Source organism: Aplidium turbinatum, chromosome 2 (assembly GCF_918807975.1).
Source record: "Aplidium turbinatum chromosome 2, kaAplTurb1.1, whole genome shotgun sequence".
Lineage (NCBI taxonomy): Eukaryota > Metazoa > Chordata > Ascidiacea > Aplousobranchia > Polyclinidae > Aplidium > Aplidium turbinatum.
The window spans coordinates 6341493-6362982 of NC_137473.1; the positions used below are offsets into that span (position 1 = coordinate 6341493).

A 21490-nucleotide genomic window follows, 5' to 3' on the forward strand; every position below is an offset into this window, starting at 1 on the left:
GGTGCAGAGGTGTTCAATTGGATGTGAAAATGTGCATGAGGTGTTCGCATAACATCGAGCAAACATAATTCAGCTGTCACAATTTTCTTCAACTCATAGTTTGCTTTTGTAGAACTGTTGTTGGTGAAATGATTCTGAAAGATCTTGATTTGCGACCAGATGCCAAAGTGTTGATCAAAAAATTGGAAAGTGCTTTGATTGGGTAAGTGGGGTGTTTAAAATATGTACATATGAAGTACATAAGCAAGCCGTATTACAAGTTGTGCTCATTTTGATAATTATTGTATAGTTTACATATCAGGTAGGCTACAAGGCATGGATTTAAAGAAACAGCTATTAATAAGAACATGTTTAAAACTTTTTATCACGAAATCCAACAACGGTTAGTTCATTGAAAGACTCTACTTTATTATTTGTGGTTTCCAAATTTGTGGTTATTGACTGCACTGTACTGTAGCTTACTTCAGTTTGATATTCTGAGCTGACTTTTTATAGGGTGATTGTATTAAATTGATAATCATACAATTTCTTATTGTTCCAGATCAATGTCTTTTCCTGAAAAATCCGTCTGTAGTGTTTCAGCCAGCCAGCTGGGAGTTAAAACAAGTTCTCTTGATGATCTTCCTCCAGCAAGATCTTCGAAACATGAGCTTCCTCTAGCAAGATCTTCGAAACATGATTTTTCTCCAAGAAAAAGTACTCGACTGTCGTTAAAAAATAAATCGAAGCTAGCTTCGGAAACCGTTCCTACCTTGAAATCGCTTCGCATCTGTATTCCTCAGTTACATATCAAGGAGTTCAGCCAGAGGCCAACATTACAGCGGAACTTGCCATCTGAAAGCGACAAGAAACCTTTACGGAAACTGAAAGTCGTAAAAACCAAGCCCAAGACTTCGCGTACACTCAGAAGCGAAACCAGAAACAGGTTGAAGACCTTGAGGTCTTACAAACCTAATGCTGGTGATGAAGTGTCGATGGTTTCTCCAACAAGATCTCTAAAACATGATTTTTCTTCAAGAAAAAATGAATCGAAGTTTCATGCTACTGCTGATGAAGTGTCGATGGTGGCATTACCGCTGAAGAAACGTTGGGAAAGTAAATCTGCGCTCAAACGGAAGTCAACATCTAACTTTAGTGGTACATCTTTAAGGCTTCAAGATGTGTCAAATGATACCATGTCGTCTGGCCGTACCAACCCTCCACCAGACGATGATGATGTCATAAGCATATCAGATGAATCTGATTCTACAATTGAAATTTATCGTGAAGATGAAAGTTTTGACTCCACAGTAGCAGAAAATCTATCTTCTAGATTGATTGACGCTCCCGTACATGACTACACTGAAAAGACTCAGAATCATCTTCTGGATTTTTCCAGCAAATGTTATGCTTCTCAGTTCAGGAGAAAACGAATTTCTTTAATGCAACAAATCAAGCAAATTTCTAAACAAAAAAAATCTTCATTGAAAAAGATGACAAATACAAAGAGCCATGCATCATTCATAGAGGACCGAAGCAAAAACTTACCGGAAAATGCACCATCTGGGATCCAACAAGAAAAATCAGTTTTTAGCATTAGTGAAACACATGAATCAAGTAACTCCGAGGATCTGTCACCTTTCGTTCAAGGTATGGCTTCAGGTTGCCCATTCTACATCCGCCCGAGCATTGGTTTCAGTGACTTACACAGCAACTGCTACAAGAATGTCACCTCAAATGTGCGGCTTGAGCATGTTAGGCAAAACCAGCGAACAAAACAATTTGTTTACCTTGTCTCAAATTGATACGCTGCTGTCCAGAAATCCACTTTTGAGAACATTTGTTGGTGAGAAACGAAAAGCGCGATACTCGCCTGATGAAGAGCCAGCTACAAAGTTGCACATATTAAGTCGTCAGGAGTCGGAAGATAATGATTCAGTTCCGTTTCCTGGAACTGGTTGTAGCCGCACAAGCTCTTATTGGCCAAGTGCACAGCCTCCAAATGATTCTTCTTTTCAACCAGGACATCATCTGCATGATCTTCTAGGCATCCCATGCTTTTCCGGAATGAATCCCAACAAAACTTTTGTCAAAGTCGAAAACAATTCAGAAGCGTATCCAACAAGTAGAGACTCCCCTTATGCGTTGGACTCACCCTCAAATTTGCCAAATCAATCACCAGAGCTCAATGACCCCATCTTACCATATTTCACTGGAGATTCAGGGATGCCTGTTTGTCGGCAGCTTTCATATTTTTTACCCTTGCCAGTTCGCTTAAATAATCCTCACCTTAGAACTCCTTTATGCCCATCTTTCTACCCAGGCAACCCCTGTGTGTCTTTTGTTCCAAGTCTGTATCAAGAAGCCAAGTACCCAAATAGCTTGTCACCACAGCTGAGTGACTCTTCTTGGCAATAACGTTTGTTTGAAGTTCATCAGTGGTGGCTACTTCTTAAAGCAGCTCTTAACATATGTCAATCATATTTGCGGACACTTTCGATGTGTATTGATTTGATAATGATTTTTTTTAGTAACAGTTGTTTTGGAAGATTGCCAAGTGATTTAAGAGCAGCAGTTGACGATGAACATGTTTGATTCGACAATCGACATTGAAAAAAGTATTATTTTTTTTTTGGTGCAATGGACTTTTCATTGCATCATTTTGTGAAACATGTATCGCCTGATTTATTTGTGTATTTATATTTTTCACCCACTGTTACATGCCAGTGAAAATTACCACCTCTGTGTTTTCCCTTTTTGGCCTCACTGTATCTTCCCGTCTTTGTTATTGTGCAATTATTTTTGCTGTCAGCACAGTGTTCTATGCGCTTGAAATGAATGGTTGAGTTTTTTTTGTTCAGAAGTAATTTTATAATCTGTTTTATCAGCGTTGTGTTTTGCAACAAATTCTAACAAGCATGCAAAATACGATGTTTATTTTTCTGACTGTGATTTGCGTTGGGAAGTTCTACTGAACCAAATTCATCGAGATGGCCCCTACGTGGTATCTATTTATTGAAGCTGTTACTATGTATGTGAAAACTTTCACAGTTCTTTCACGTGTAAGGTTCAATTCAGCCCTGAAGTCGATTATTATCATGCAAAAAAAATTGTTAGCTGAGTGCACACAACTAGGTGCAATTCCAATCACTCAGAATGAATAACAAGCCAAAATTATCTTGCTCAAGCACACAGCTGATATAGCAACCGAAGAAATCCACCCATTTTGAAGGTTATTGCCTTTCGACTGTGGAACTATCCCCGTCCGTGGGACACATTGTTGCGAAGTTGACACCGCTTTTTGTGGTTTTTCAACTTTTAAAATTCCGGTTTTTCTTGAAATGCTTTGAATGAAATTTGAAAATGCTTATGGCCCTTATTATCAAACCCGCATAAACCCTTATGAGATATTTTTGTTCAACTTGATTTAAGCGTTATAGGATTGATCACACATGTACAATGTGACGTTTACTTATCCACTTGAAACTTTCTTTCGATGATATTTTGGTGCCAAATCAACTGATCCCACGCCAATGAAGGAACGCGCAATGAAATGACAATTTTTAGAAATACTCTTAGTATGTTTGGAGGTACGCTATGTGCAAGCATATTTTTACTCAACTGTGGTTTGATGTTTTTTGTACTGTACTTTATTGTAATTGTTGATTGTTTAAAATAAAGCTGCTCGTGTACCTGTGACGACACAATCTTTAATAGTTTTGCGTGAATGCTTGCTGTTACTGTGTATGGTATTAATGTATAGCAACTTCTCATACACCAACATCAAAGATAAATCGATAATAAAACATTTAAATGTAAGCAAATACATGTGTGGTCTTTTTTATACTTTACATGCTGTTTTGCTTTTGAAATACATTCTGATCTGCTTTTCTTCCCTTAATTGCAACTTTCTTTAGAATGCGCAGTTAATGTAAATATATTTTGATTGTGTTTGTGTGCAAAGCACATTTCAATAAACATTTCAATCTGTCATACACATTTCAATCTGTCTTGGTGCGCAGTGTACATGCAACGTTTTGATTAGTGTGCGTTTGTAACTAAGTTCTTGCTACTTTTTGAGATGTTCTTTGCATGTGCAAATTGGCATTGGTTCTCTAGTCTTCGCGTTTTGCTTTTGTATTGATTTGTATTGAAGTATTTTCTGATAATTTACACTGCGTCATTCTTCGACTTAATTGAATAAACTTGTTGAAAAAAAACAAGGCGAGTTTTTTACCTTAATAGCGAGGAAAAATTTAATTCACTGATGTTGATGATGCTTGTGCTTAACAAACAACGACTAGTCATACACCGTGGTTTTGTTGAAATCTTATTTGACCTTGAGATTTACCCAATTCCTGTCAGAGCGGTATACCATTGGTTGTCAGATCGCTCGGAATGCGGCAACTCAGTAAGTGCTTCAACTCGGCAATGACATTTCAGCTACTGCCAAGTTAGCAACTGAGATTTACTTGCTCAGTTCGGACTTGCTTGGTCATCGCTTGCCAAATTGATTTTGCTGGATTGTGACATTCCAAGCTTCGGCTTGTTCAGTTTCATCATTTGTCAACTTCAGCCACTTGCTGAAATGTTGCTTGCTCAGTTGTCACTTGCTCAACTGCCATATGCTCAGTTCGCAACTGCTCACTTGTAGGAGACTCAAACCATTACACGTGACCACAGTATCAATAGCAAAGAAATTTTAATTGATCGTTTTTGAAGCTCACCCTTTTTTCTTGTTAATTCTATGGTCATGTGTAATGGTTTAGCTGTCATAACTTGTACTTTGTAAGTGATAGGGTGCTTTAACGTTATCTATATTGTACAACAGAAACGAGATAAAGGCTGTCTGCGCATTTGTTGCCATTATGTTACCCAGCCCAAATATTTTGGGGGTGGATGCAAAACAAGAAAGTGGCGTTATATTTCAAAACGAAGTGTCTTTCTCTACGACACTTGTTGTCACAGATTGCTTCGTGACAGGTGTTGCCAAAGTTGAGTTTTGCTTTTAGCCCAGGGATTTTCTCAAACACAAGTTTTTGTCTTCAACAGTTTTAAACTTTTCTCAAATTAGGGCAGCATTTCTTATCTGACAACACCCGTGCCGTACATGGACACGTCCACTTTAAAAGCCTTCCACTTTGGATAACTTTTCTACTGCAGTGAATATGCTGATTTAGAGAATTCAGAGAGTCAAATATATCGGCAAGGTAAGCAACTTTTGTGTTGAAATCTTTTTGCAAAAACTTCTCGGCTAATCCCACACAGTTCTGTTGCCTCAAGAAGATACCAATCTCTTTCCCCAAATCACAAACTCGCTTCAGAACACGACCTCGTGACAATCATAGCACTTTCGTGTGCAGCAAGCAACAATGCTTGTATAATCAGAATCCATGTCAGTGCACAAAAACCCAACAAACGCCGATTTGGTGGCCTTGCTTTGATGAAGTTTACACACTTCACATAAGTTCACAACATCATTCAACACTGTCTTCTTGCAGCTCTTGAGACAGCTTTATTGCAGCAAAGGCCTCTTTGTGGAGAAAGCAATGAGTCCATACAGCACTTATGGCTTTGTCTTTGATGCATTTTACCACACCAGACTATGTGTGGTCCAACGTGTGGAAAACTTTGTCATGGTTTGTCCTACATAGCGTTCATGATAGGCTATACAGTGCACGTTGCAATGTATATCCCGTAATTTTGGCAAGTTAATTTATGTTTGAGACTGAAATTTTGTTGGGTTTACATTTAATAACAATAATACAGTAAAAACGAAAGCTGTTAAAACTTCTTGGACTACGAACTTGCTACAAAGCTTTCCGATGTCTTGAGACATGAAACTCTTCATGACTTGTGTTTATACTTTCCAGTTTTGTAATCGATCTCTTCACGTTTTAACTTTTTTTATTATTATTTTAATATTTTCCCGCCCAAGATACAATAACTTATGCCTGAAAAACAAGAGACCCAAAAAAATAAATCAGGCGATCCAACTTTGGGTCGAGACCCATGCGTTGGGAACCACTGGGCTACAGTATGCAATGGTCAAGCATTATCCGTTTATCTCTCCGAACACGGTTGAGTGAGTTCACGGACCTGCAGATGACAAGTAAAACCTAACTTTTGCAAAGTAGCCTATACTCTAATTCTTAATGAACAATTTCCAAATGTTTGGGAGCGTTCAAATATTACGTAACGCTGTTTTTCCGAATTTTTGACCCTCCCTCCCCCATGTGACGCCAACGTAACGTTTTTGTCAACCCCCCCCCCTTCCCCACGTGACGCTTTTCCATTATAAAGCCCGTTTTGCCAGTTTATATCAAAATTATGACGTGGTAACACGTGCTGATAAAATATCTTGGTTTGTATGCACCTAAAGCTTACGTTTGAGACATGAAATTTTAGCTATATTATTTTTTTGGAATTAAAACGTTATGTACCCACTGAAAACGTTTAGTAGCCTACATCAAGCGGATGGAAAATTTGCATTGGTAAAATTTGCAGTAGGCCTATGTGTGGTAATTGTGCCATCATGCCGACAATAATCGAAAGCGAATGTTGCCAGGAGAATGACTCTGTGTTAGTCAAAACCAAAACTGTTTCAAAGTCTTGTTGTTTTCTCGCTTTGCTATTCGATCCAAACGCCCGATCGTACTCACAGACCTGTATACCTAGGTCGATCGAGTTTTGTGGTTAGGCTACTGCAGTACTGCATTGACAGTGGCTTTCACATATCTTGAAAAATCAAAGACAGAAGGAACAGCTTCAGGGATGAGCATTGAGCAGGTGTCTGGACTTGCTGCCTTGTAGCTCTGCCTGTAGATCACGTTGGCCAGAAAATGATTGCTGCACACACGGCAGTGCTTGTTTACAGGTGGGTTTTTGAGTTTCATCGCCGAGATCCATTTCTTCAGCTTGTCGTCATTATTCAGAGGTAAACGATGAAAGGATATCCCTTTGACGATTCCCCGGTTAGTACAACTGGGAGCCATACAAGAAGCCACCATTTTAAGGGCGTAAAAACTCCCTTAGCACAAAATTGTTCGCTGTTTCGGTAGCCTACGCGATTTGTTCCTTGTGTTTGCACGCAAAACAGTAGACCTTGGATGCGGCGTTGCCAGCCAATCACGTCATCAAAAATTTTGACCAATCAGAATCATTCAAATCAAAAAAGGTTTTTTAATTAATGATAACACAAAAAATAAAAAAATTGTTGAAAAACGTTTTATTTCAGAAAGATCTACAACTACAAAAGTCATGTATTTTCGTTGCAGTGCATCTTTAAGTTTAAAGCATAAAGACCAAAAACAGACTTTAATGAATTTACAGTATTAACAATTAACGTAATGTAGCCTACTTCAATAGCTGCTGAAGTCAATGAGACATCTGTGGTCGATCAAAGTTGTCACTTTCATTGCAAAGCAAACACACGGTAACCTACTGCTTTCTTGCCGACTTGTGTGAAAAAGCGCTTGAGCATATTTGTTAAATTCGCGACACTCCTTTTCAACGTTACGTTTCTTGGCAAAATCCATAGGAAAATATTTAGTGTAAATTCAAAATATAATTCTAACTGAAAACAAAGAAACTAAAAACACAAAGAACTAAAGTTTAACCAACAATCACTATTATTTGTAGCCTATACGTTCCCGGTTTAATTATACTAAACAGCCAAATTTCACTTTGATCTATTTTTCCGGCTTGAGACTGAAGGAGATTCTTACAAGAGACAAAGAAAAAGAATGGAAGGCCCGTTTATGACAGAACATAACATGTTTGTCACTTGACTAAAAACCGAAAACAAATAATCAAAGAACTAAAAAATAACCAACAGTCACTATTATTTGACGTAATAAGCAAGTAGTGGTAGATTGCGGCAGAGTGTGGCCGCGGGCCACGTTTATGTAAAGACCGAAACTGTCTGCGGGCCGCTCAAAATCCGTCGCGGGCCGGAACCGGCCCGCGAGCCGTATGTTGCCCGTCCCTGACTTAGAACCTGTATGGAATTACGGGAATTACAGTATCCTAGTTGATACTTGATAGAGACTTTGTTGGTGCTGGATAGGTGCTGTTGGATATGATTTCAGCTTAATTTAGTATCCAAACGACGATACCAGTCAGCACAAATAAACTACCGTACGGTACTCGTAAGCGTTACGTAACGTTTTGCTTGAACCCCCCGATTGCTTGAACCCCCCTAACGTAACGCTTTTCATAAAACCTCCCCTCCCCCTCGATAGCGTTACTTAATATTTAAACGGTCCCTTTTTGGAACATCAGTGATATTTTATTAACCAAACAAAATGTGTGTAAAATACCCATATGCTTTGGCTCCATTTTAAGTCTTTTGCAAAAATTCCTCTTGTTTTTGGTTTAATTTGAAACCTGAGTTTTGTCGCTTCTACTTTTTTTAGACCTATGCTATGTTTGGCATCTATTGTTTGTTTTCGTTGTGATAGTCAGAAATAAAAACAAATTGCTGAGCTGTTGGAAAGCTGTTCAGGGTCTGGCAACCGTGATAGCTGTAGACAATTAATAGTTTCTAGCAGTGGCGTAGCTAAGGAATGTGCCGCCCGGGGCGGATTCAGATTTTTCCGCCTCTTCAAGAAAAAGCATGTGAAAATGAAATGCGTTTTTTCATCAGATTATAATCAAAAATCGTAGTCTGAAAGTGCCGCCCCCAGACGTGCCGCCCGGGGCGGTCCGCTCTCCCGCCCCCTAGCTACGCCACTGGTCTCTAGCGCAGGGGTTCCCAACCTGGGGGCCATGTGCCTTTTTTAAGGGGGCCATGGAAAAATTTGAAATATAATAATTTTTTTAATTTTATTTATCATCTCTAAGTCCACTACAACACTATATAACAAAAGAAATACTAAGTTGTAAACAGTTGCGGCTGCTGTGAGACTAATATACATCACTGAATTTTACGGTAACGCCTAGAACATCACACTACTAAGGCGAAAGAGCCATGTCCATTGAGTCTTGTCTTTGTCATGAGTTACCAAGGGGGGTAGGGGGGGACTTGTATAGTATACCTGGGACTGGTATATAAGTCCCCCCACCCCTAGGCCTACCATATTTTCATCGCCTAAAAAGAGGACACGTTTCGCCAGCGGGTAAAATACAAGTAGATTGTTACGTATGAAGAATTTTCGACATCCTTTTGGACAGTTATAGACTTATGCAGCAAAAGTTACGGCAAAAAAAACAGACACAAAAAACCCAGACAAATTTGTTTTTTGCAAGCCGATTTGTTGCGACAAAACAGAAATACTGTATAACTCAGCGTTTCTCAACCTGGGGGTCGCGAAGGTCACTTCATGGGGGTCGCAAAGAGGTCATGAACCACAAAAGATTGAGAAACACTGGTATAACTGAAGTTGTGTAGAGCCGTTAATGAGATGATCAGGACAGACTCAACTAAAAGGCTGTTACCTTTCTTGTACTATTGTGACTGCATCATAGATTAAATTCATTCTACATTTGCATCCACATTTATAAGTTGTAAGCATCCACGCCACAATTTATTTTAAAATTGTTATTTTTGAAATACTTATGTTATGCACAGTGCACATTGGATATTTTTTTCGATTTGCTTCACTTGACAAATTAGCCAAACTATTAAGTTGGTAATCAGCAATGTCTACAAGCGCTGAATCAATACAAAATAGATTTGGGAAACACAATAATTTATTTTAAAAGTGTGAGAAGCTTAAAATGTAAATATGTCCAACTCCTTTGCAAGGTTTTGCGTTTTTTAATGCTTTATTTTTTGTGATTTACTGCATTTCTTTTTTTTTTTTTGTCACAATTTTTCATTTTCATAAATTTGTTGATCAGATTTCCTCAAATGAGGAATTTTTTCCCAAGTGGATTTGCAGTTCCACTCGCACTCATCGCTGACCACTATTTGGCTACTTAAGACAATCGCAAAGCAATGTAGGCCTAGTATGTTTTAATATACGTCTAAGATTGTTTAGAACAGCAGATCAAATAGTACGTCAATGTTTTTTTTAAAATCTATAATTCAGCATGTTGCATTGGTACAGAAATGGTTGGAAATTGCAAAAAAGTCACATAACAATGAAATCCTGTTGAAAATATGAGCAAGAAAACTGAAAATGTAAAAAAGAGGACATTTGAGCATTTTTGGGTGTCCTCGGAGGACAATTTATTTTTCCTCAAAAAAGAGGACAAATCCTCTTAAAAGAGGACATATGGTAGCCCTACCCCACCCCCCCTTGGTAACTCATGACAAAGACAGGACTCAGTTCAATTTTCTCTTTCGCCTTAGTTGTGTGATGTTCTAGGTTTTTCCGAATTTTACCAGCACCATTTTCTTAGATATTCAATATGACATGTGGCTTGCTCTTTTCACCACCAAACCAGCAATTAAGACATTGTCAGAGCAAAAATAAGACAAAAATTAAGCCAATGTCAGAGCTCAACCATCACATTAACGATTAACTGCATATGTAATAACTAATTAGTAGGCAAATTATCATGTTTATTGTGTGTTGTATTTATATCATTTTATCATTCTAACTATCGGTTACTGTCACAAGTTTTTCAATTAAAATGACGTTTCTTAATTTTTTTAAAAGGTGAAAAAATAGGGGGGCCATGGATTTTTCAATTTTTTTTAAAGGGTCCACGGTCTAAAAAAGGTTGGAAACCTCTGCTCTAGTGAGAGGGAAAGAACCTTTTATTTTGTCCGTTGCAAAAAATAATATACAGTACACAAAATTTACCAAATTCAAGAGGTGAAAAGTTTCTCAAGCTTTTAAATTATGAAGCACGTTTTAAACTTTTGTAGTTTTGCCACCTTTTCCTTTTGTTGGTTTTGTTCCCGTTTACTATTTGTAATTTTTTCATTGCTGTTGTTTTCCGACAAAGAAAAATAAAATTGAATTGAAGTCACAAAACAATTACAAAACAAAAGTGTGATGTCATAAAGGAATGACCCAGAGAGGCAAAAAGTTACATAAAACCGGCTCAGTGTGACCACATGAATTCAGAAAAACAAAATAATAAAAGTGGGACATAATTAAGCGTAATAAAAAAAAATAAACGTAGGTGCTATTTACTTTTTAGATAAAGTTGGCTTAATCAAATTCGATTCAAAATTTCAAATCTTTATGAAGATCACAAATAAAACAAGTTTTAGCAATTGAAATTGATTTGTAATGTCACCAAAAGGTAGCCTTTAGCGATAAAAGTTAAAAACAAGTATTTAAAAGCAAATTAGGAAGAAAAATCATTATTGTAATCATGGCCACCTGGAGATGCGGCCTGATTTGTCACATTTTGCAGATTTTGATTACAGCTACTGCTAGTGCTTGACTGACATTTTTTGAGATGTTTTTACTTTTTGCGGTTTCCTAATGACATAAAACTTTTTTGTTGCCTTGGGGAAGCAGTAGCAAATGAGAAAAAGTAAGTTGAAAAACGCAAAATCAGACTGTTATTGAAAATTAACAGTCTGACTAAAATCTTCGAAATCAAATTTTTTTCGTTTTTCAACATGTGAGGATGTTAACACCTATTGTGCCATCTGGGGAAAAGAATAAAGAAAGCGTAAAAGTCTAATTTTTAGAAAAATTTATTTAAACGTTCGCCCAAAGTTAGAAAAACCTGGAAATTTATGCAAAATGTGACAAATCAGGCCGTATCTTTAGGTGGCCATGTTGTAACAGTTTGCACAAGAAATTAAGGCTACAAAAAGTAGTTTCGATGATACAAATTTCAGTACATTATATTTGATCTAAGCACGTCTGGCAACACCACTTTCAAAAAAACAGTGAAGCCAGCAGTCAACCTTTGTTTAGTGGCGATTTAATGATAAAAATTTAATATAATTTTAAGTTCTATTTTAATAATAACGAATTGCAAATTACACAGTAACCACAAACACATTCTTTTATCAAAATTTTCCAACTTGACGTGTTTCCAGGCTTTGATTTTTCATTAGTCTATTTTATTTAATGAAAAACTGCCAAGATCAAGCTTTCAAAAAAGCATTCTCAGTTCGAAGGTAAATATTCCCACTATCTGTTGCAAATTTATAAAAAAAGCTGCATCATCCAAAATGTCGCATCATTTCAACAATTTTGGTGAAGGTTTAGTCCAGTTATTTTCTATCATAATATAAACAAAAATTCACGCCAAACATAGCAGGGGTCTTAGGCAAATAGGGATTGTAGGCTATGTGTTTATAAAATTGAATAGACTACGGTACATTCACAAAACGAAATTGTGAACTATTGTAAGATAATTTTAAGCTAAATCTAAACGACAGCCAACAATTGCTTATACTCTTTTAAGAATGGGTGGCTCTGAAAAGAGCCGTTTTAGTGATCACTCGTTGCTGTCAGTAATTTACTTTGAGCTTGTGTATTTGGTAACAGCCTTGGTTCCTTCGGACACTGCATGCTTGGCCAATTCACCAGGAAGCAACAGACGGACAGCGGTTTGTACTTCACGGCTGCTGATGGTGGCACGATGGTTGTAGTGACACAAGCGAGAAGATTCAGCAGCGACTCGTTCGAACAAATCGTTGACGAAAGAATTCATGATCTTCATTGCCTTGCTGGAGATACCAGTGTCGGGATGAACCTGCTTGAGAACTTTGTAGATGTAAATTCCAAAGCTCTCTTTGCGTCGGTGTCGTCGCCTTTTCCTCTTTTCAACCTCGACTTTCTGAACAACTTTCTTTGGTCCTTTTGATGCCGCCATTTTGATTCACAAGTTTTTGTGTGATCAATATCGATCTGAACGTGAATTTATTCGTTTGCATATGCAAATTAGTTATCACACCTTGTCAAGCTTTATCCAATAAGAGCGCGTCTTGAATTTAATATTTTAATTTGCGCGCCATTTTTCAAAAGTTTGTTTCGCTGACCGCAAGATATTATAGTTCAATTTTTACTCAAGCCTGTCTCTGACTGGTCAAGAACTGAAGGTTTAATGTTTTTTCCTGGTGACGTAGTCTGGTCATGTCTGCGCTTCGATCGTTGGTCCTCCAGACCCAGCTGGGCGAATCTTCCATAGCGTCTGGCTAGTGCACAACTGCACACTCATGCTCGTTAGTTCAACATCTACACTTCTTCACTAGGTAAAATATACAATATTTAAGGAATATGAAAAACTTTGTTGCTGATGAATTCGTTTGTGATCTGGAAAATAGCTTGACCAACCAATACACAGAAAGGAATGATTCAGTTCATAGCAAATTTAATCATTTCATCGACACTTTTAATGAAACTTTAAACAAGCATGCACCTTTACGATTGTTGTCTCGAAGAGAAAGAAAACTCAAGACCAAACCATGGCTAACAAAAGAAATTTTGAACTCCATCAAAACTAAAAACAGACTATATCACTTGAAAATAAAAGACCCAACAAACACTTCTGCACAAGCAACATACAAAAAGTACAAAAATGTACTTACTCATACCAAAGAGCAAGCAAAAAAAAATGCACTACAGTTTTCTTATTACGCAAAGCAATCACAACACTGGAAAAATATGGAAAACCATAAATGACATCATCAAGTACAAACATAAGCACACAGCTCACATACCAGAAAAAACAATTAGCACTGACAATGAAAAAATATCTGACCCTGCACAAATAAGTAACTGTTTTAATGATTATTTCACAGAAATTGGTCCTTCCATGGCATCTAAAATCCCTCTACCGTCTCCTGGCTCATTACTGAAATTGCAAAGTGTCCCATTCTCCTTTGTCCTAAAACCTTTCAATCAAGAAGAAGTATTAAAACATCTTAATAATCTTTCTGTCTCTAAAAGTACAGGACATGATGGAATACCTATAAGATTTGTCAAACTATCCTCACCAATAATCGCCCCTTTCCTCACCAACTTATTCAATGAGTGTATCGATAAAGGTGTATATCCTGATGTAATAAATGTCGCTCAAGTTACCCCAATCTTCAAAAGTGGCTCCAGGAAAAATTGTTCCAACTATAGGCCCATATCACTATTGTCCCCCTTCACCAAAATATTCGAAAAATGCCTGTATGAACAAATGTACAATTATCTAACAAAAAAAGACCTGATCACACCACATCAGTATGGATTTAGACCACAATATTCCACTTCGTTAGCTGTGTCAAACGTTTGTGATAACATCTTAACTAACCTAGATAATAAAGATACAACTTGCTCTGTATTTCTTGATTTAGCTAAAGCCTTCGACACAGTTGATCACACTATTCTCATACAGAAACTGCAAACATATGGTTTTCGGGGCCTTCCATTACAATTGTTACAATTAAAAAGCTATATCAGCAATCGTCTACAGCAGGGGTGTGCAACGTGCGGCCCGCGGGCCAAATGTGGCCCGCGAAGAAAAATTGTGCGGCCCGCGAAGATGTACCAATTTTGAATTGTGTGCGGCCCGCGAAACGTGTTTATAATTTAATTTAGTCTGGTACATCTGAACAATTCATTGTGGAGTGGATTATTGTAATTTCGCACCTTCTGTTAACCATTTTAGAAATTTCCCACCGGCCACCGCTAATCCGTTGTATTTAATTATTTGGAACGTCAGAAGATCAGAGGTGGAGCCCTGCTATTGTCTCTGGCTTTGTCGCCTTTTTATTTGATCTCTTGCTTTAGACCTTTTGTAGAGCCGGCTTGCGTCAAATTTAGCAGTTGCCTAATGTAGGCCTAGCCTATAGGCCTACAAGCAGTTGGATCAGAACAACTTCAGCCTAGCGGCCCAATCTTTGCCAAATTTGTTGAACCAGTCAAAATAGAAAATTTGTTAAAATTAGAAGTAAAAAAGTAGAGGCATTGGAAGAAAAAAAAATTGAAAAAGTGGCAATTGAAAAGGGCAAAACAAAACAATTGAATGAACTCAATGCAAGACTGCAGCAAAAAAAACAGTACGCAAATGAGATGCATGATCACATAAAAGGCTTTATGAACAAATTACGACTTTGGAAAGCCACATACAGACAGGGAATCTTTTCCACTTTCCAACTTTGAGAGACCATGGAATGCATCCTGAGAAGAAAACTGAATTTGCAGACCAACTTGAAAAATTGTTGTAGGCCTATGAATTTTTGGCTCGTTTCAAGGACTTTAAATCTCATGAACATTTGTTTGGTATATTCTCTTCGGCATTCAACACAGACATTGACAAAGCACCAGGTGATATCCAACTTGAACTGATTGATCTTCAAGAGAAAACGGATTTGAAAGCAAAGTATTTAGAAATGAATCTTGGCGATTTTTACCGAAAACATCTCAACCAAGATGACTTTCCACATTTGAAAAAGTTTATGGCTTCAAAAATGGCTCTTTTTAGCTCAACGTATTTGTGCGAACAATTTTTTCTAAAATGGGCGTCATAAAATCTCCCTATCGATCGGTTCTGACAGACGAACACTTGGAAAATGGACTTCGAATAATTCGCTTTATTGCTAGCACTTCCATTGAAGTAAATTTGGAAAAATCCGTGGGGAAAAGAAGCCAGCTGCAAACTTCTCACTGAACTCGTTTAAAGACTGTGTGACAATAGATTTAAATAGCAGTTTTCTTCAGAAATTTATACGTCTTAACTTATTATTTCTGCAAGGAGATCCCCTAATAATGCCATATGAATAACAAAAAACTACTTTTTTGTGCCTGCAACTACTAGAAATCATATGTCAAATAAACATGCGGCCCGCGGTTTCACCCAGTTGTTTATATCTGGCCTTCCTGTAAAAAAGGTTGCACACCCCTGGTCTACAGCACACGGTCGTCAATGGAATCTCTTCAAACTCAAGACAGGTTACCTGCGCTGTGCCCCCAAGGATCGACATTGGGACCCCTTCTTTTCTTACTGTATATAAATGACTTACCAAATTCAACAAACATGAATGTTAAACTAATTGCTGACGACACCAATCTTACGATGAGCGACAAATGTGAAATAAATTTGCAGAACAATGTGAATGCCGAAATGCAAAAAGTTTACAACTGGTTGAAGCTTAATGGATTATCGTTAAATTTCTCAAAAACTGAATACATGCTAATAACAAATAAAAAACACATAAAAAATTTTAACATTAACATTGGTAACACAATCATTCAACAAAAAGATCAAATAAAATACCTTGGCGTTTACATAGACAACAAATTAACATGGAAATATCACATAGATAAAATTTGCGGAAAAGTAGCAAAAGGTTTATGGGCGTTGCTTAAACTCAGAAATTATGTCAACACAGACACTTTAAAAGATGTGTATCACGCTTTGATTTATTGTCATTTGCAATATTGTATTTCAAGCTGGGGAAAGGCCTATGACAGTGCACTGGATCCTTTAATAAAATTACAAAAAAAGGTTATAAGAATAATTACGAAACAAAATTACTATGCTCACACTAATTTTTTATTTTTCAAAATGAACATCTTGAAACTAAAAGACATACATAACATTGAAATAAAAAAACATATGTACAAAGTTCATATGAATGAGTATCCGTCTACGTATTGTGACTTATTTACAAATGCTTCATCTATTCGTCAGCATAACACAAAATATCAAACAAGCAACAACTATTTTATAAATAGATCAAACACAGAATTTGTCAAGAAGTCCATGCAGGTATTGGGACCAATGCTCTGGTCAGAGGTTCCAAGTAGGCTAAAAAACTTATCATTTCATTGTTTCAAAAAAGAGATCAAAATGTTAATTTTACAAAGCTACAGTGTCAAAGCTACAGTGTACAAAGCTACGTCAACAATTGATAGGCCTAATGCTAATAGCAACAATCACTAACTTATTACAATTCTTAGGCCTGCGATCGAGTAGTTAAAAGTAAAAGTTAGTAATAGGCTACCAACTATATACCTTTACCCAGGTTGCTTATAGTACGGTAATTCTTTTTTGCAACATCATTGATCAAAAACTTCATTTTTTTTTCAAGTACACAAAAGTGATCTTGATCTTCAAGATTACATAGCTTGGTGATCTTGATCTTCTGGCAGCACTACACTATAGGAAGTGCTGTTATTGCGTCACAGTGGAACTATTGATATTTTGTACCTATTCGAACTGGTGTGTGACAGCCAATGAGATTTAATGTGATATACAAGATTGAAAATTGAAATTTGAGAACTTGTTTGTTTTGTCGGATATCAAGTTGTTAATTTAAGGCAGAGGTTCACAACACATCTAAAATACCTGTTTGGGACGTATCAAGGAAGTCAATTAATTAAACTAAAAAAGATGAACCGCATTATACTCTAATTATGATCCAAAAATTAGAGATCAACGTTCAAAAGAAGGCAATCAAACGAAAGTAAAAAGGTTGATACTGTAATCTCTAATTTAACAAGTTTAGGTTTTGTACTTGCATAGGCTTGGAACCGGCAAATACCTTCTTGATAAGATTGGTCATTTGAAAGTTACACGTCAATGAACTGATCAAAACTGACATAGCAGCCTAAACAAATTTTCGAAAGATTTTCTTACAAGCAGCATAAGGTGGTTTGTATCAACGAAATAAATTCAGACACAAATGATGCATTTATGATGTGATACATCGAAATGCTGCAGCACTCTTTTCTATTTGGGTGGCTCTGAAAAGAGCCGTTTGAGTTGAGGTCGAATGAGACATTCAGCGTCGCTTTGGCTTCTTTGCTGGCTTTCTGCCTTTAGTAGACTTCTTTGGTGACTTTCTCTTTGTCGCTCTTTTTGCACTTCGCTTCTTCACAGGACTGCGTCGTTTCACCTTTTTCTTCACAACTCGCTTCTTCTTCGGAGAAGCTCGTTTCTTAGCCACCCTTCGCTTCACATCAGTTGCTGATGAACTTTTTGATGTCGAAGGTGATTTCCTTGTTGCTCTGAAACGACCCGAAGCACCCAGACCACTGGCAAGAACAAGTTCGTCTCGGTCCAACATTGCTTTGATGTTCTTGGTGATGTGCCTGTTCACACCAGAGCTTGGTACGACGTAGTTGTTGTGAACATATTTAGAAATTGCTTGACGACTTGATCCGTGAGGTTTCTTGAGAGCTCTCACTGCAGAACTGATCATCTCGGTGTACTTAGGATGGGTGGAAGAAGTAGACTTCTTCACAACCTTTGCCCTGCTGATTCGCCTACCGACGGAAGTGTTTGCATCAACCATTTTTCTTCGTTTCTTCTGATTCCAAGGATTGGAAGGTGATTGATCAACAAAGCGCTTAATATTTCTAATCGAATATCTTACGCTAGCGAACTGTGTTCAGCTTGTCGAGTAAGCGCCTAAACAATTTTGTGCAATTTTTTGGTGTGATGTACTTTTACTGCTGCTGCTTTGCTAATTTTTAATAAAATTAAAAAACATTTTTATCGTTTAATGTTTTTTGTTTCTTCTTAATAATTTATTACACCTTCACAAGTCATTATATATGTTTTCAACATTCATAACAGATTAAATTACTTGTTTTACAAATCACAACCAAGAATTTAACTTTTTTTTACTTTTATTTTTTGTTTCGATACCATCTAACTTCCACTTCTGTAAAAACTTCAGCTTTCCACATATTTTGTCAAGTTTTTTTCAGATATGACCTGTAAGCTAGGTTTATCGATAGGAAGTAACTTAATAGACAAGAAAGGTTGTTTTCGTGTATTTTTTGCAATGTTTTTACTGCTCTAACAATATATTACCTTAAAAAAAATTCAATGATGTTGGACCTACAAACTGTAAACTAGGTCTTGTAACACTTTTAGTCTGCGACCCTTTTTAAGCTTTGAAATTTTTTTACGATTCTCAACGGTGATGAACTGTTTTATTCTGGTCAACAACGCACGAGTACAAAATAATTGACACGGCGAGAAGAACACAATAAACATAGCCAGGTCAGGGACTTTAAAGAACCACAATATAAGTAGTAGTTTGCAACATATGATTTATTGAAAGAGTGATATTAGCCTTGCGCTATCATTATGTAGCCTGCTGCATTTGTGTCGGATTCAATATTTAGAGCCAACTTTTTTTTCTGAGATAAACTAGGTTTTGTGCATAAATTGCCTTCTGAACTCGATTACTCACTTGCCAATTTTTTTCATAGAAATGCCGCATTTTTTATGCAAAATAAAACTAACAAGATATTCGATTTCTACGGGCTATTTAATTTGCTATAAGTTGGGACTATCTTTACTCTCTTCTGCTGTCAGATACGACCTTGGAAGAGAAGTAAGGCTGTTCAAAACAGAAATGTATTTCGTTTCGAATCAAACCATCTTGTCGGACATGAAAGTCAGCTACAATGATCCCTGCTAACCATTTGAAAGCAGATAAAAAGTAAGACAGGAGAAATAGCTCGCAGCACCCCGGTTGGAAACTACTGTCCGCCCCTTTAACTTAGTGGATAAGATCAAGCGGCGCTGGTTCGACTCGCGTGGTGTATGCTTCCGCAACGCATTTACGGACTGCTCTCCATTTAGCGGCATCTAATGGATGGAATAATTCCCTGGCAACAACATTTCAACAATAGGAAACTTCGCTCTGTCAATCTCGGTAACCAGCTCTGCGTCAAGAGTCTCTACAAGTATGCACAACTACCAGGAATAACCTACCAAGGCTTTGTCAGTCCGAGGATAAAGATTCAAAACCAAACCAAACCAGGCTATTTGCTGGACCCACTCCTGGCTAGGCTTGACGGTAATGACGGGACGGTAATGACTATATGCTATGACGGTAACCGCCCTGCGTCAAAAACCTCTACAAGTATGCGAAACTACCAGGAATAGCCTAAAAGGTTTTACCAGTCCTTTGGCACCAAAAAAGGTAGTCAAGTTTATTATAACCTACAAGATGGATTCAATTTAATTGACCAGTAACTTTGACAAGTGGCCCAAAAAGTATTTTTGGATTTGGGATAATATTAGGGGTTCAGAACTTTTCCATGGAGCCATAAACTTGAAACCATCCCATATTTTTAGATATATTTATTTAGCATGGTTTTGCAATGCTTGGTCTAGTGTGAACTTACTGGTATTGAACTATCGTACTGCTGATCGCAATATAGTCGATGAACCACCACATGGAAAGTTCAACAAACATCACTTAAGTTTTAAAGCGCAACTTGGTAACATTTGCAATACCGTATATTCTTAAACCTGTATTCTAATTGAACGCGTCTGCTGTTGAAACATAACAGCTTTTTAATATATTAATTATTTATTATTTTATATTTTTCGCCAGACTCCACAGCCGTGGCTAGAAGTTCATAACAAAAAAGGCATGTCGATGATTGTAAATTATTTGAGCCGCTCTATCGTTTTGGAAGAAGAGGAAAAGATTTCCAACCGCCAGTTATCACGACTGAACAATTTTCTTTTCCGTCCACTCTATTCAACTTGAATAGGAAGGGTTAGAAAAGGTGAGTAGCCTAGTAAGTAAATGTATGATCCAATCATCCTAGTTGTAAATGTAATAACCCTAAGTAGTGACGCCACAAACACATTTGATTTTATACCACAAGCACATTTTATTTTAGAATTTAAAACCTAAATTATGTTCTCACGGAAATTAGCTCACCACGTTTCTGATAAAAAGGCTGATTAAAATGAAATAAGCGGGGAATTGAAAAATGCTCATAACATATCTAAACCAGAGATTTTATATAGAATCGCGTGGTGAAAAATGAATCTTCCCTAGCAAAAACATATGATGCAATCAACAGGCATACGTCATCCAACCATCAAAAAAGTAGTGACGCTACATCAAATGTAGTGACCCTAAGTAATACGTGAGCAGTAATATCCCGGATAGAGGCCACACAACATTTTTGTCTGGGATCAGCGCTTCCACTTTTGTGGTAATTACCACAATTGTGGAATTTTCATCATGCTTGTGGTAAAAATGTGGTAATGAAAAATTTGTGGTAAAAATGTGGTAATACGGAAATTTTGTGTGGAAATGTTGCCAAAATGTGGAAATTATAAATTTTGAAAATTTGACATAAAATATATACTATCAATAAATAAGACCATTTAAACTGTTGTCCTCCAAAATCGAACAGATATGCAAAAAACTACTTATAACAGCATGTGCCTAGCATGTTCCGCTGTTTTCAGTTTGATTTTGGAATGCGTCCTGACTTTTGACTTTGAAGGTAGGGTGACCATGTGATCATATTCATAGTCAAGATGTCTTCAGATTCTAGCTGCGGTGTCAAGTACAGTACTTTGCAGTGGCGTAGCCAGGGGGGGGGTTTGGGGGTTACAACCCCCCCTTTGGCACTCGTGTGACATCACGATATTGAGAATGATGCTTTCAGTCTCTATGTCTCTAAAACAAAGTTTGCCTAATTTTAAACGAAACTGCATTAAAAGAGCGAGTTTTGCGAATACTAAACATTCAAATATCTCAGCCAGGAATTAGCAACAAGAAAACATAGAGACTTAGCTTTATTACCGAAAATGCCCAAGAAAACATGATCTTATTCTTTTGCTATGCCACCAGACAGCACCATTTTACAGAAATATTTATACC

At 37.2% G+C, this 21490-nt stretch overlaps 2 protein-coding genes across 2 annotated transcripts; both read right to left on the reverse strand.

The window, feature by feature from the left end:
- Positions 1–12360: 12360 nt before the first annotated feature.
- On the reverse strand, positions 12361–12717 carry LOC145764612 (histone H2B type 2-F-like). Its single transcript, XM_082576243.1, has one exon. The coding sequence runs from the start codon at positions 12715–12717 to the stop codon at positions 12361–12363; it is 357 nt and encodes a 118-aa protein (XP_082432369.1).
- A 3876-nt stretch (positions 12718–16593) lies between these two features.
- LOC145765292 (histone H1-delta-like) lies at positions 16594–18153 on the reverse strand. The gene has a single exon (XM_082577094.1). The coding sequence runs from the start codon at positions 18131–18133 to the stop codon at positions 17621–17623; it is 513 nt and encodes a 170-aa protein (XP_082433220.1). The 5' UTR covers positions 18134–18153; the 3' UTR covers positions 16594–17620.
- Between the last annotated feature and the right edge of the window lie 3337 nt (positions 18154–21490).

Excerpts from the sequence above, each read along its gene's own strand:
- LOC145764612 (XM_082576243.1), bottom strand. The coding sequence starts at position 12,717 with ATGGCGGCATCAAAAGGACCAAAGAAAGTTGTTCAGAAAGTCGAGGTT.
- LOC145765292 (XM_082577094.1), bottom strand. The coding sequence starts at position 18,133 with ATGGTTGATGCAAACACTTCCGTCGGTAGGCGAATCAGCAGGGCAAAG.